Here is a 13,882-nt window from a genome sequence, read left to right on the forward strand (position 1 = left end):
ATTTGTTATACTGTGAAAGAAACTCGTCGACAACTTCGCAGTAGATGCTTTTCTTCATAAAATTTCTCCCCTGTATAGGGATGGCAACGCGGCACCCGTCCCGCAAGAGTAAAAATGGGGCGGGGGATGGGGCGGGGCAAAATATATCCCTCCATCTTAAAACGGGGCGGGGGACGGGGCAACATACATCCGCCCCATCCCCCGCTCCGTCCCCCGCGTACATTAAAAGAAAAAAAAAAAAATATATATATATATATATATATATATATATAAATATATACAACAATCCTAAATTTTTCTTCGAGGTGCAGGTTAGGCCATCCACCGTCGGCTCCTTTTTCTTCCTTTCTTCTTTGTGTGGGACTTGCATCTATCTTCTTCTATTGGTTTAAAAATATACCTGCAAACTAGTCTGGGCAGTAGATCACGGTTTCTTTCGAATCTGAGTTCAACCCGTCGCCATCATCTCCTCCTCCCTTAGTTGCACGGCTGCTGTCCACACTGCCTGGCAGCACATCGGCACATTGTTTCCACCACCAACGCAAACTGCCGCTCTCGCAACATATCCAGATCGTTGGTGTCTAGCCGCTCCAAGGCAGCGATCTCGCCGGCAAGCTGGTCCTCAGCAATTGGATCAAAAGCAACAGACTTTGAGACACATAAACAGAGGTCACCATTTTTCTTGACGGACTATATCTCACCTCTAGAGTCCAGATTGACTGCAACTCACGCTCCTGCTCCCAACCTGGGCACTACCGTCTCTGCTCCATTAGCCACTGATCTGGCAAGACAGCCTCCAGCGAGTAAAGGAAGCGTCGCAGACAAGCCTCCCCTTAACTACAAAGTGTCTGAAGGCACTTTGATAGACGAAGTCTTCCACTTCGATTTCTTTCCCCGCGGGGGACACGGGGTGGGGGCGAGGCCGGGGGCGGGGGATGGGGCGGGGGACGGGGGAAGTTATTTGTCCCCATCCCCCGCCCCATTGCCATCCCTACATGTTACCAAAACATTTTGGTACTATCAAGTCAGAGCTACAGGGCCCCTGTAGCTCTGACTTGATACTCACGTTAAAACCCATAGCTAGCTAGACAAACACATGCAAATCGCAATAACTCATCAGTTGCCGGCTTTCATAAAACCCCTCAAGGGAAGTTGCCAGAGCCCCCCCGGTTTTGGGAGGGGGGTTGTGGAGACCGATCGAGCTTATCAGTTATTTCAGAAGCTGGATTCATTGCATTAGGATTCATTGCTATCTTTTTTTTTTCCCCTCTTTTGCTCCAATGCCATATTGTAAACGTGTCGGAAGAAAATTGACGGAATTTAAGAAGCAGAGAGGGGATGAGAGGATTGAAACCCAAGACCTATGATTACCGAGCCCTCGACAATCTGAAATTCCGTAGACAAATTAAATGACTTCATCTTTGTCAACGTCTGGTTTTAGTGAGGATAATAATCTTACAAGTTCAAAACACCTTTGCATATTCAGAAATCGTTTGGTAGGCGTGATTAATTGGTCATCGCTAGCTGATGCGCCATCAGCAAGTTAAGCAAAAATCAGTGGTTAATGCTATTGTAAGAATCACGCCTTTGCTCTACCTTTTCTGCAGGAGCCCGTGGTTTCTTAGAACTAATAAAAATTACAGAATTAGAAACAATAAAGGATTAATAGTAGAAATGCAGATCAAAGAGTGTAGTTCTGGTTAATGGCATCAATTTCTATTCCCTTCAGCTTGACAAAAGACTCCACCTTGCCCTTAAGGGTGTGAAGCTCTCTCAACCTTCAAATTCAAGAAAGATGCTACATCAGACAAAGCACAGAAATTTTGCTTCTCATTGTGGAGGGAGGAGAAATAGAAGACAGTAAAAATGCTACACACGGGACATATTTGGGCAAGCTCTGAGCAAATCAGAGAGACTGAAAAGGCTACAACTTAAATTTGCATAAAAATGTTTTGGTAACATGGCTTACCTTGCAATCTCTGCACGCCTTCTGGCTTCTTCAGCCATGTTATTCATCTCCTGGAATGTGCTATTGCGATCTATAAGCTTCACTGGCTCAGGAGCATAGAGGCCATGTAGTGTCCGTTGCTCCGTGGCCCAAGCAGCCTCACGGGCTTCCCTTCCAAAGTTCTTTTGGGTGGAGAATGCAGTCTGGCCACAAGAAACATAATTGGGCAAACATAAATGTTGATGTATGGAGAAAATAATGAAAATTGAACCTGCAAACTGTTAATAGTATACTCTAGGACTTTTTGCAGAATGCTGTAGGATTTAGCTATACTTACCCTTTTTTCCACCACCAGACCCCAGGCTTTTCCACTGAGTGAATATCTAACCAAGAATTTAAGGGGATCAAGAAGCATGTAGGTGATGATATTGTATAACCAGATGACACCGGTCCAACCCCAGCCAATGCTTCTGATTCCAGCAAAACCCCAGGTTGCAGTGGCAGATATTACAGTTGCAATCTGCAAAGCGGACCGCCATTAACTCTATACTAAGAAAGGTACGAAATTTGATCCAACAAATATTTGGTAATCTTAAATATGGGTCACAAATTGATTGTTTCACTTTACTATTTAGAACTCTATTTGTCTCAGAACTCGGTGCGAAGTAGATGTAATGAGGTGACGGTTGTGCTTTAAGTAGAAAAGTTAGAAAAGTATCCTGCATCCATGGTCTTGCATTAAGAAAACTGGACTATGGAGTTCACTCGTGTAGACTAAAGGAACCAGTTTTTATCTTTTCGTCCATATGCAAATATGCGTTATTCATCTAGAGGATGAATCACTAAAATGCTGCACCTGGAGAGTGCAAGACAAAATGCAGACTGCTTCAATTGCATATGGGAAAGACAAAGGAGGATAAAAGAGGAAAAGAGAATAAAAATTGAACTTGAGCTTGAACTGTATGGGGAAACAGTTAAACCAAGATGCGAAGTATCCAGAGTGTAAGTCATACACAATATAGAGAATGTATATTTAGAAGGTAAATTATTGGATGCACCATTTTCATGCTTAGAACAGCTTCATGAATCTCATAGTTTTCTGAACTCAAAAACTAGTATTATGACTAGTTAGTGAACAATGACTTGGTTTTATGTGAATTATTCTATAAGTTTTGAAATAACATTGAGAAAATTGAAGATATAGTGACTAGTGAGTTAGGACTTTTGGACCAAATGACATTCATGACAGAAATGTTTATCTTCATCGCATAAGCACAGAAGACAGGATAATCAAGAATCTTAATCATTCTGCTAAATTATTCTTCTTCTCCATTTGGACTGAAAGCAATCTACAGCTTCTTTTGTAAGTCAATAGTTTTCGGTCTGAGTTGCTATTGACATTTTATCTTACGCAAAATAACATGCAAAGAGGTAGAAGAACATGTTACCAGCTGTGCAATAACAAAGGCTGTTACTAGGAGGAAACCAGGTCTCTCTTTGAATGACCAACTCCTCGAGCGAGTCACAAAAATTAGGGCCTGGCTGATGGTGCTGACTTGGAGATAAACTGCTGATGCCACCATTTGATTGAGGCGCTTAGCTACCTCATCGTTGGACATATCGAATTCGTGCTTGTTGAAATTCCTTACGTTAAAAACATTCTGGTAAAAAGAAAACCAAGGACAATCAACAAAAAATGGATGAATAGTAAAATGATATAACGGAATACGCTTACATTAGATAAATGCCAAGTAATCTGAGTTTATTAAGTTTCAGAAACATGGATAACATCTAGGGCTCTTAAGCCAGTATGCATAGTCTCTGAAAATTTTATGCAGCCTCCTTAAGTATTATTCAACTGATGTCGAAACATCTTTCAAAATGCAAAGTATTAGCAAATAAGCATTTCTTGTCCCTAATTACCGTGAATGCAAGAAGGAAACACATACAAGGATGCATTGACACATTATTCTTCTTTTACGTGCAATCTGTAAGTTGCACTGGTAACCCAACAATGACTTTCCAGTTACCTTAAAGAAGCTAGTTTCATATGCCACATAAAAGAATATAACAGTAGTCACGGCCATGTAAGCACCAAGAGCAACCCCTGTGGCAAAAATTTCACTAAGCTTCCAACTGTCTGGAACTGGGGAAGGTTTGACCCTGTCTTTGGAAATTGTCATGATTGTACCTAGACAAATAAATTCCTATGTCAGATAGAAAGAACCTGCAACAAGAAGACTTATGAGATGTTGTCAAATCTTAAACCAAGTACTGATGTATGCTAACCGTCATTCAGGATGGCAATGACAAGAACCATGAAAGGAGGGAAATCAAATTTCCAAATACATGTCAGCAACATGAATCCTAACTGCACAAGCAACCAGGTGCAGTATGAAAAGAAGAAAAGAATGCTTCTATATCTGGAGCATCAAGAATATATTGTTCATAGAAAACTTACCACAATACGAATAGTGATAGACACAGCATATATCTGGAGAAAACAAAGACTATTTTCAGCCAGGCACTTGCACAAAATCTCTGTCTCTACTAAACAATGTGATGTCACTATTACCGTATAGTTTTTCATTCTTTGGAAAATTGCACGGCTTGTTAGGACAGCACTGATGATCACACTTAAGCCAGGTTCTGTCAGAACAATGTCAGAGGCACTTCGAGCAGCATCAGTTGAATCTGCTACTGCAATACCTATGTCAGCTATCTTTAGTGCAGGTGCATCATTTACTCCATCTCCAGTCATTCCACAAATGTGCTTTCGTGCTTGTAGTCTTTTTACAATCTCATATTTATGTTCTACAAAAGGACGCATAAAGCCACAATTGTGATCAAGGCTTTTATGGTAACACATCATATATGGACTTTGAAGGAATTTGAGTTTTAGACTGCAAGATTTACCAGGAAAGACTCCAGCAAAACCATCAGCTTTCTCAATAAGTTCATCTATTGGTAGTGCTGCAACTGCTTCATCTTTGCTGCCTCCAAGCAAAGATGAAGAAGGATACATATTTGTGCCCATTCCAAGTCGTCTTCCTGTTTCCTTAGCTATTGCCAACTGGTCACCAGTTATCATTTTCACACTGACTCCCAGGTCAAGCGCTCTTCTAATTGTTTCTGCACTATCATGTCGGGGTGGATCAAAAAGCGGGAGAAGGCCAATGAATTCCCAGGGGCCACCAGGACCATCTTTGTTGCCTGAAGGCACTTCCTACATGGGAAAGAATTGCATAATTCTGTCAACAAGCAAATAGCAGATGCAAGGAAGAATATGCAGTTCAAACAACCTCAAGTACCTGATATGCAACTCCAAGAGAACGAAGACCACGATCTGCAAATTTGTCAATGATGGAATGTACCTTTTTCTCAATCACTGACTTGTTATATGCTAGATTGAGAATCTATGGAACACAATTTGTAGAATTTCAGATGTTCCACATTTTACATGGTTTAACCTGTATTCTTGTTAAAATATCTGGATAGGTTACCTGCTCTGGTGCACCTTTGCTTACTCTATGCATTTTCCCAGCTTTATCTACATATGTCAGAGCTGTTCTTTTGTCAGTTGGATTAAATGGGAGAAAGTGAACTTCTTTGATTCCAGCTCGTGCCTTACAAGAATGAAAAATGGAAATATTAGAAGTGAAATATAGGAAGGACTATCAGAAAATCATGATGACTCCAATTTTCCAATTTTTTATTTAAGCAGACAAACTAGTGATGCTCTTGATATAGCTTTAAGTGGTATTAAGGTAGTTTTCCCTCAGCAACATTTCAAAAAAATCCTTATCTGCAGAGTACAGTTCATCTCCTCTTTTTTCAATTATTTTTTGCAGTGACACCTATTTTACACAAATAATGGGAAATCTTTCTATCAGCTGTTTAAATCTTGAACACACACAAAGCAGTCTTTACAAAGAAAGTGCAGCATTGACATACCTCCTTAGGATCCGATAGCATTGAAACAATTGCTGTATCAATAGCATCTTGATTCTCTATCCTTGATGCTCTTGCAGCCATTAGTACAACTGCATCCTTGTCAACACCTTTAGCGAAAACCTGCATTTGAAAATGGTCCCTTCAAAATGACTAGATGTTGCATGTGTGGTCAATTCAACTTCAAATTTAATCAGTTTTTCCCTATTAAGATGACATTGAAATCTGATGCACAGACTTATATTATGAAAGAACGTAAGTTGTTTAATCTTGTGTACACCTTATTCTCCACATGCTGAGACTTTACCAAACTGATGAGATTTGACGTTGAAAGTGTGATTTCTTTCTCTACTATGAGAAACGTATGCGAGAGATTAATATGAAGGAACAAAGCATAATGTTGGATTCTTTCATAATGCAGAGAGAGAGAGAGAGAGCCGAAGCATAACCTCAATCATATTTTTGTCCACTGTCAACTTGTTAAGTGTAAGTGTGCCTGTCTTATCACTGCATAAGACATCCATCCCAGCCATTTCCTCAATTGCCGTCATCCTTTTTGTTATTGCACCCTGCATAAAAAATGTTTACCGGGATAACTTGACTGGTATTCAACTTAGCAAAAGTACATTGGATAAGTATATCTATATCATAATTATATCTTGATCATGATTTCACAACGAAAAAGGAGGCACTGTTTTGCTTGCAAGTTGCAACGAACCTGTTGAGACAATCGATGTGATCCTATTGCCATGGTAACAGAAAGTACAGTGGGCATTGCAATTGGAATACCACCAATGAGAAGTACAAGAAGGTTATCAATACCAGTTCGGTATGATCTCTCTTGAATTGCATATATGACAATGATTTCAATAAGCATTCCAACAGCAATGGAGCAAATGCAGAAGTTTCCAATTGCTGTTAAAACCTGCCAAAAGATTATTTACTATGGCTTTCTCATAGTAAGAAATGGAAACAAGAAATCATATATTCATTCAAATTTCCAACAAATTTTGGGGAATGCAAATGGGGAAGCGTTGTATTCAGAAACATACCTTCTGGAAATGCCCAACATGTGTGGTATTTTCCACAAGATGAGCTGCTTTGCCAAAGAAAGTATGAACTCCAGTAGCTATTACGACTGCATCAATCTCACCTTGCTTACATGTTGAGCCTGAATAAACCCCATCACCAGGATTCTTGGTTACTGGAAGGGATTCTCCAGTAAGTGCAGACTGTTACAGTGAAAATGTTTAGCAAAGGAGAGGAAACCATTCAGGATAAATGGTCATTCTTCAACGTGTTGATGTGAAAAGAAGAAGAAAATTATGATCCAGAAACTTTGATGTAGTATCAGCTATCCAACTCAATTTTCTGGCAACTCATATTACATTCAAACAATCACTATCTGACACCAATTACTTTTGCCCTTTAATGTGAGTCAAGCCCGCACCAGTGAGTTTTTAACTACATTTGTTTAATGTAAGGCATTCCTGTTTATAGTAATAAACTCACAATGTAGTATCATTACTTGGTTGCTTCAAAAGAGGAGTCCATTGAATTGTAATCAATGTTTAGCACACACCTACTGTTAAGTTAACATATCAAGAAATGGTTTAACTGCTAAAGAGGAAGACACTATCAAGCTATATTAACAGACTCTTGTTTCCCACTCACATGGACCAATCCCATGATTTTTTTGGTTAAATTTAAAAAGGACAAAGATTAATGGAAGGGTTATTTAGAGTATTCTTGTTATATTTCAAATTATTACTATCATTATTATTAGTACTCTTTTTTTTTTGTGTAAATCAGTTGGAAACTGAAGATCATTAATCTGATAGTAGTTAGCTTTATACATATAAGAACTCTGGCTGATTCAGGAGAAATACTTTGGGGAATAGAACATGTAAGTGAACTACGTACAGAGCCTGAGGCAAAACACTGAAAAGATCCACAAAACTGTTTTTGTTTTTTTGGAGTCTCTATATGCTTTTGGAAGATGATCTCATTTTTCTCATTTCTTTGCAGCATCTGAGTACCTGATCTATTTTTAGTGGATCCCCTTCTAGAAGACGTGCATCAGCTGGGACAATGTCACCAAGTTTGATACTAATGATATCACCTGGAACCAGCACTGAAGCATCTTCTTCACTCCATTTACCATCACGCAAGACCTGGAAAGTTTTTGAGAAAATTAGAACTAAAGATTTAATGACAGATTACATTTGACAAACAGTTTATGAAGTTCGATACCTTTGCTTTTGGAGCCAACCGCGCCATGAGAGCGGCAGCAGCATTTCCAGCATTATTTTCCTCAATAAAACTGATGGTTGAGTTGATAATGAGCAAAAGCAAGATACCAACAAAGTCTTGAATATCTGGACCCTTGCCCTGTAGAATTTAGTCTTTATTAAACGTCAAGGAGGATAAAGTTCAAAACTTGTCATACACTGTAGTAACTGATCCGGGAAAAGATTTCAACAGGCAGCTAGTGCTCAATAAATCGAAGATTTTCTGGCAGAAATTTCCAAGGCTATAATTTATCCACAATTAATCAAATGCTTGAAGTATCAATTACATTCAATTTAAGGTCTTAATTATCGAAGTAATTAATTGTTTGGGTACGCAGAAGATAGAGCTACAAAAAGATCCTTACCCCTCCATTTGCAAGAGCAATGGACATGATAGCAGCGGCCTCCATGACCCAAGACAGAGGATTCCACATAAAGCCCAAGAATTTCAATACTTTACTTTCCTGAGTAAGCAAGAGCAGTGGATGTCGAATTCAGGGAACAAAGAAGAAAAAGAATACGAAATAGTAAGTGGAGGAAGGGTGATTAGATTCCAACCTTCTTCTCCTCAAGTTTATTGAAACCAAACAAATCCAATCGTTCTTTAACTGCATCTGAGCTCAAACCTTTCCTAGTACACTTCAGATTATCAAATACCTCTTCGAGGGGAATGTTTTCCTGCACATTGAGGCTCCAAAACTCAATATTCTGATGGTAATTTTTTCCATGACAGTCTTTATCATGGATCCGCAATCTCTCTTGTAAAGTGTATATAACATCAGAAGATCTGTTAAGGGTACATTTTTATTCATTACTTCAATCATGATCATTGTATTTGTGAGGAGCAACTTATTTGGGGATCACATGGAAGACTCCCCACTGTTTATCTCTTGCACTTATCCAAGTACTAATTTCTTTTCTTATTGGGATTAAGTTCATGAGTTGAAATTATTTCACTTTAAATGTGCCTTTCGTTTCTTGATTTATGTATCATTATCGCTTCAGAAATTCAGAATGAATCCAGCAGGATTTAACATGCAAAAAAATAAAAATAAAAAATAAAATCTTTAACTGACTGATACGCTAACTTAATAAGTAAACACTTCTGAAATTGTACTGTACACGTAAGATCAACAGCTTCCTTGATGACTGCATCAAGGGCAACTGACTTCTCACACATCATCTATTTCCTTCTTTCAAATCCCAACCACCAGCTTCTTGTAAAGATTCTGCATTTCCACAAAACACATGTTGAACATACAAACACCTTCCACAGGTAGGAAGAATTCCTAGAACTAACATAAGCCTGAGAATTTGCAATATTTCTCTTCTGTTTCAAAATTTTAAATGGAAATCAAGAAGGATAATAACTACTGCCATTTTCTTCCATATGCATTAAAAAAAGGAAATATATCATGTAAATTAAGTGTTTATGTGTGGTTCTGGAATGAATGTTGAATATAACTCATCCTCGCCAACCATGGTTCTGTCAAGAGGTAAGGGACTCTCAGCAATGCCAAGAGATTAAAAGTTTGATTCTTCTCACCAGAAACTAATATTCTTGATATATCTAATTCATGTGGATAGTCATAGCCACTGTCTCAAGAAAGGTAAGGTTCAACACGACATAGATGAAATCAGAGTTTCTCCATACACGGGGTGATTGGACAAGAATGCAATGTTGCCACAGAAAATTCTGTGTAATCTAACCTACTTTACCCATTATCAGTAAAATCAGTAAGAGATGAAGAAGGATGCACACTTTTATACCTGTAAATTGAAGAGTGCTTTCAATTTCACATTCAGCTAGATTGCTGCTATTATATTGCTAGAGCAATTAGGACCTAGAAGCTTTGCCTCAACCTTTAGTTGTGGCAATACTCTAAGGGCCTGGTGTAAGTTTCAAGGATGTACCAAATTCATCAAAATTTATACTCAACATGCAAACAAAATTATGAGAAGTGCCAGCGTTACTTGAATTTGAATATCCTTAAAGGGAAAAAAAATGTGCAAGAATCAGGAACCGGGCATGCACGAGCCTTAAACCAAGAAAAAGACAGCAAGCCGGCTACAGAAAATGTACGTTGCGGCGCATGGGGCGGGAACTTTGTAGGAAATGTGAAAGCGCCACATGGAAGGAGGTGGAAGTTCGAATCTTAGCCGGCAGGAGACACTTCGGCAAACTCACCAATCTGCTGGCGAGATGAGTAAAAGTCTGGGAGATTTTATTTAACATATGACTGTTTTGCCGCTTTGACGGCATTTCTTGGGAAATCTCGCAAGTACAAGTACAACATTCTTGTACTTGACCAAAATTTTGCAAATTTGGTGATTTTGTCAATATCCTAATGTCACTTTTGTGGTGACGTGAAGTTTGACACTGGGCGAGCCAGGTCTCTTGCAGGTTAGGATTCAAAGCTTATTTGATAAACTTGTAATTGGAACTCTCGAATTCCATACTCTGCATTCTTGCAAATTAAATTTAAATTGGCCAGATGAAACAAAGAGTTTTATACTTTGCATAAGAACTCAATCCCAACCATTTCATTAGATATCTAACAACTAAAAACCTTTTTTCTTTCTATTCCATCCATTTTCTTCACCGTCGCGAACCCCAATTAAATTTAAGGATACTATTTAAGAGATTTTAGTAAGGTAGCTAAAGTTAAAAGTTCAAGAACTAGACGTTTTGAGCTCAAATGCTCTATCCCCCATTTCACTTCTTAAAATTCCATCCCTTCCTTACTTTAAAAAAAGAAATCCAAACTGCATCAAATGCTATTTGTATCCTAGTAGGTATGAAATGATCAAGGCGTGATAAAAGATTCGTAAACTAGCAGATATGTAGTGATTAGATAGCATAATAAAAGATCTTGCAGTTTTGAAGAACAAGGAACTAAATACTGAACCATTAGAATCAGCAGCTAGAAGAGAGTTTTTAGAATCTTTTCAATAATCAGGTTCAGGATTAGAATTAAAATTGAATACCAAAGAAAAATTTTGAGCATTTATAAATTTACACCATAGTTGCTTTCGAGTTTTTGTGATAATATATACATTTTACACATAATCACGTACTGAATATTTGTTGTGTTACATAAGGATACCTTACGTAAACTTTATTCAGTTTCTTAGTCGAGTGAAGCTGCCTGCCTACTCATTAACCTCTATACTTTATGGTATACGTTTCTCTCTTTATTGGCTACTGTTGAGATGCCTTGAATTAGATTTTCGACCTTCGCTAAGCTGTTACGGTATATATTAGTTACCGTGTCTGTTTTATTTCGGGTCTTGTTTTGGGCCTATTTTTTGGTCCAGTCTGTTTGGTTGTATATATATACACCTTATTTTAGTCTGTAAACTATTTCAATTACAACCCTAATAAAATCTGATTTCCCCCAAGTTGTTCTTGTCTGTTCTTATTTGTTCTTCTGTTCCGCTGCATCTGTTATAACAGCTACGTAGAATAGAAAATAATTTGCAATTTTTTTTTTTGTAAAAACGAGTTCGTCCAAATGATTAAAATTTAGACTCGGTCCACTTAAGTCTTTATTCTTTTCTCGTACTATGGTGGGATTTTGTCATTGATGCTTTCGCACTCGATCGTTCTTTCTTTAGAATGGTAGTGAAAAGATGTATTTCTACTTGACAAGACAAAGATCTCACAAAAGAATGCACAAAATTGACTTGTATAACCATCTGAAATTCCAACAAACAAAGAGATAAGGTGAACCGGCACAAGATACAGACAACTCAAGATAGTACTACGACCTTATGCTCAGACCAATTAAAAGGCCGAAATTGAGAGAAAACCAAATGCATATCACTAATTAAAAATGCTTCTCTTTCACCAACTAGTTTCTGTCTATTTTTTTTTGTTTTTTTTTATATATAAATGATTGTGAAACTCTGCAAGAACTTCTTGGCATTTGTTTCACTTTGGCAAATGGCCCTAATCTATCAGAGTCCATAAACTCAATAGTCAATCTCTAACCTTCGAATGGCGGTTTCAGGAGACTTGTTCAATTGGTGGTCAAGAGTAAACACCGTACATTCAACTGAAAATCACCAAACTCATCCGACCAAAGTTCAACTTCTGTTGTGCTGTCGGATTAACGTTTTAGATGTTTCTAATTTGTATTATAGTACTATCGTCACAAGTTTGATTACGCACGCCTGCCTTCGAGGAAGATAAATCATGAGTTCTTTCTGAATTGTTTCCGGACAGAAGATCAATCATAGGATTTAGATGGTGGTACGACTTGGTACTCCACAACAGATGAACCATATCTGAAGCATGTTTCGCTTGACCCAAATAAGAAAGAAAGAATTACAGAAAAAAAAAGAGCTTGAAACGTACTTTCTTTCTATGTTGTTCCCAACTGCAAAATTTTCATTAATTTGTGTTTTGATTGTGCCCAACTACAAAATGGGCAGAGTCACTAAATCTGGAACTAGTTCTGTCATGTGTAAGCCGTCTTCATTTTTATTTCTCGTCGTTGACTTAACTGCGGGCTGCCAAAGCAAGTTCGGGGTCTGCAACAGCTTATCAGTTGTTTTCGTGCCATATGGTGCGGGCCTATTGATTGTTATATTGATTAAGAAACTCTTCAAAGAAAACAAAAAAAAAAAGAAATAAAGAAAGTTGCAGCTTCAAATAATTGGTTTTAGTTAAAGTCTCTGCTTTGTTGCACTGTTAAAAACCTTAAATTTGCGTGGAAGTGAGAGTCGTTGTGCGGCGAAATGAACAAGACGCCGGGCTTTTTGTCCCGACGATAGGTGTCAAGAATTCGCCAAGTGTGGTGAGCTATGTTAGTTACATTCCTATGTGTTGATAGCAATTGCAAAAGTGTACGGCTTTTAATTCAATAATATTAAAATTGCATAAACAGCATCATTTGCTTCTCAAATTTGTACTGGGCCAAGTCTTGGATGATGGTTTGTTTTGGAATTACTTGACTATTAACGACGGGAAATCATGTGGAAAGCAGGTAAAAGATTAGTTCTGGCTAAAGTTGCGTACGAATCAAATCGCCCACGAGTTTATTTGGTTAAAGTTCGATTCGAACTCGATCAACATCGAGTTGAGCATGGAGAAGCTTCATTGGTTAGCTCGTGAGTCCGATAGTGAAATCACAGATATATTCTCAAGATTTTTATTATTTATTAAAAAAATTGTCTATTTTATTTATTTTTTAATTTTTTTTTGAATTAGAGTAGAGTTAAATTCGAGTTCGACTAGGCTTAAATTTGAGGTCGAACTCGAACTTTACATTATAGGTTTGTTGAGTTCGATCATGGTACAATTGAATCGAGCGCTGCTCGATTATATTAAAACTCGATTCGATTAGATTCGTTTGCAACCCTCACTCTGACTTGCAAGGCCATATTCCATTCAATGTTCTGATTTTACCCGTTTACTTCATTCTTACATGTGTGAAAAGGAAATGAAGAACGAGGATATCAACTAGAAGTTTCATTATCTACAGGTTCAAATTTCCTCCAACATATTGGACTAAACGTCTAATCGAGGTTCAAAAGCTTTCCCTCATGACAAATTACTCCACCGTTAATATTTATTGCCCTTGATTAGTCCAACTCAAGATAAGAGGTAAAAGAGATAGAGACCGAAAGAGTAGTCTACACGTTCAATCTTCCTCCAACACCTTGGAGGTGAAAGTATTTTTCGCAC

The 13,882-nt window shown here is 38.0% G+C and overlaps 1 protein-coding gene across 1 annotated transcript; it reads right to left on the bottom strand.

Moving 5' to 3' along the window:
* Positions 1–1,681: 1,681 nt before the first annotated feature.
* Positions 1,682–9,370, bottom strand: LOC113763307 (plasma membrane ATPase 1-like). Its single transcript, XM_027307075.1, has 20 exons — positions 9,308–9,370; positions 8,749–8,868; positions 8,556–8,654; positions 8,153–8,290; positions 7,939–8,073; positions 6,952–7,131; positions 6,618–6,824; positions 6,349–6,468; positions 5,903–6,022; positions 5,452–5,574; positions 5,260–5,364; positions 4,865–5,174; positions 4,524–4,762; positions 4,410–4,442; positions 4,238–4,319; positions 3,979–4,139; positions 3,397–3,609; positions 2,286–2,468; positions 1,970–2,151; positions 1,682–1,778 (listed from the first exon to the last, which is right to left on the bottom strand). Exons 1-20 carry the CDS (start codon positions 9,368–9,370, stop codon positions 1,682–1,684), a joined length of 2,910 nt encoding a protein of 969 aa, XP_027162876.1.
* Between the last annotated feature and the right edge of the window lie 4,512 nt (positions 9,371–13,882).

This window comes from Coffea eugenioides, chromosome 2 (assembly GCF_003713205.1).
Source record: "Coffea eugenioides isolate CCC68of chromosome 2, Ceug_1.0, whole genome shotgun sequence".
Taxonomy (NCBI): Eukaryota; Viridiplantae; Streptophyta; class Magnoliopsida; order Gentianales; family Rubiaceae; genus Coffea; species Coffea eugenioides.

What these genes read in the sequence shown, in the direction of transcription:
- LOC113763307 (XM_027307075.1), bottom strand. Translation starts at nt 9,370, where the DNA reads ATGTGTGAGAAGTCAGTTGCCCTTGATGCAGTCATCAAGGAAGCTGTT. An exon ending in TGGACAAAAATATGATTGAG is followed by an intron (nt 6,023 to 6,348) that starts GTTATGCTTCGG and finishes TTTCAAATGCAG; the next exon opens with GTTTTCGCTAAAGGTGTTGA. An exon ending in AGGCGTGCAGAGATTGCAAG is followed by an intron (nt 1,779 to 1,969) that starts GTAAGCCATGTT and finishes TTGAATTTGAAG; the next exon opens with GTTGAGAGAGCTTCACACCC.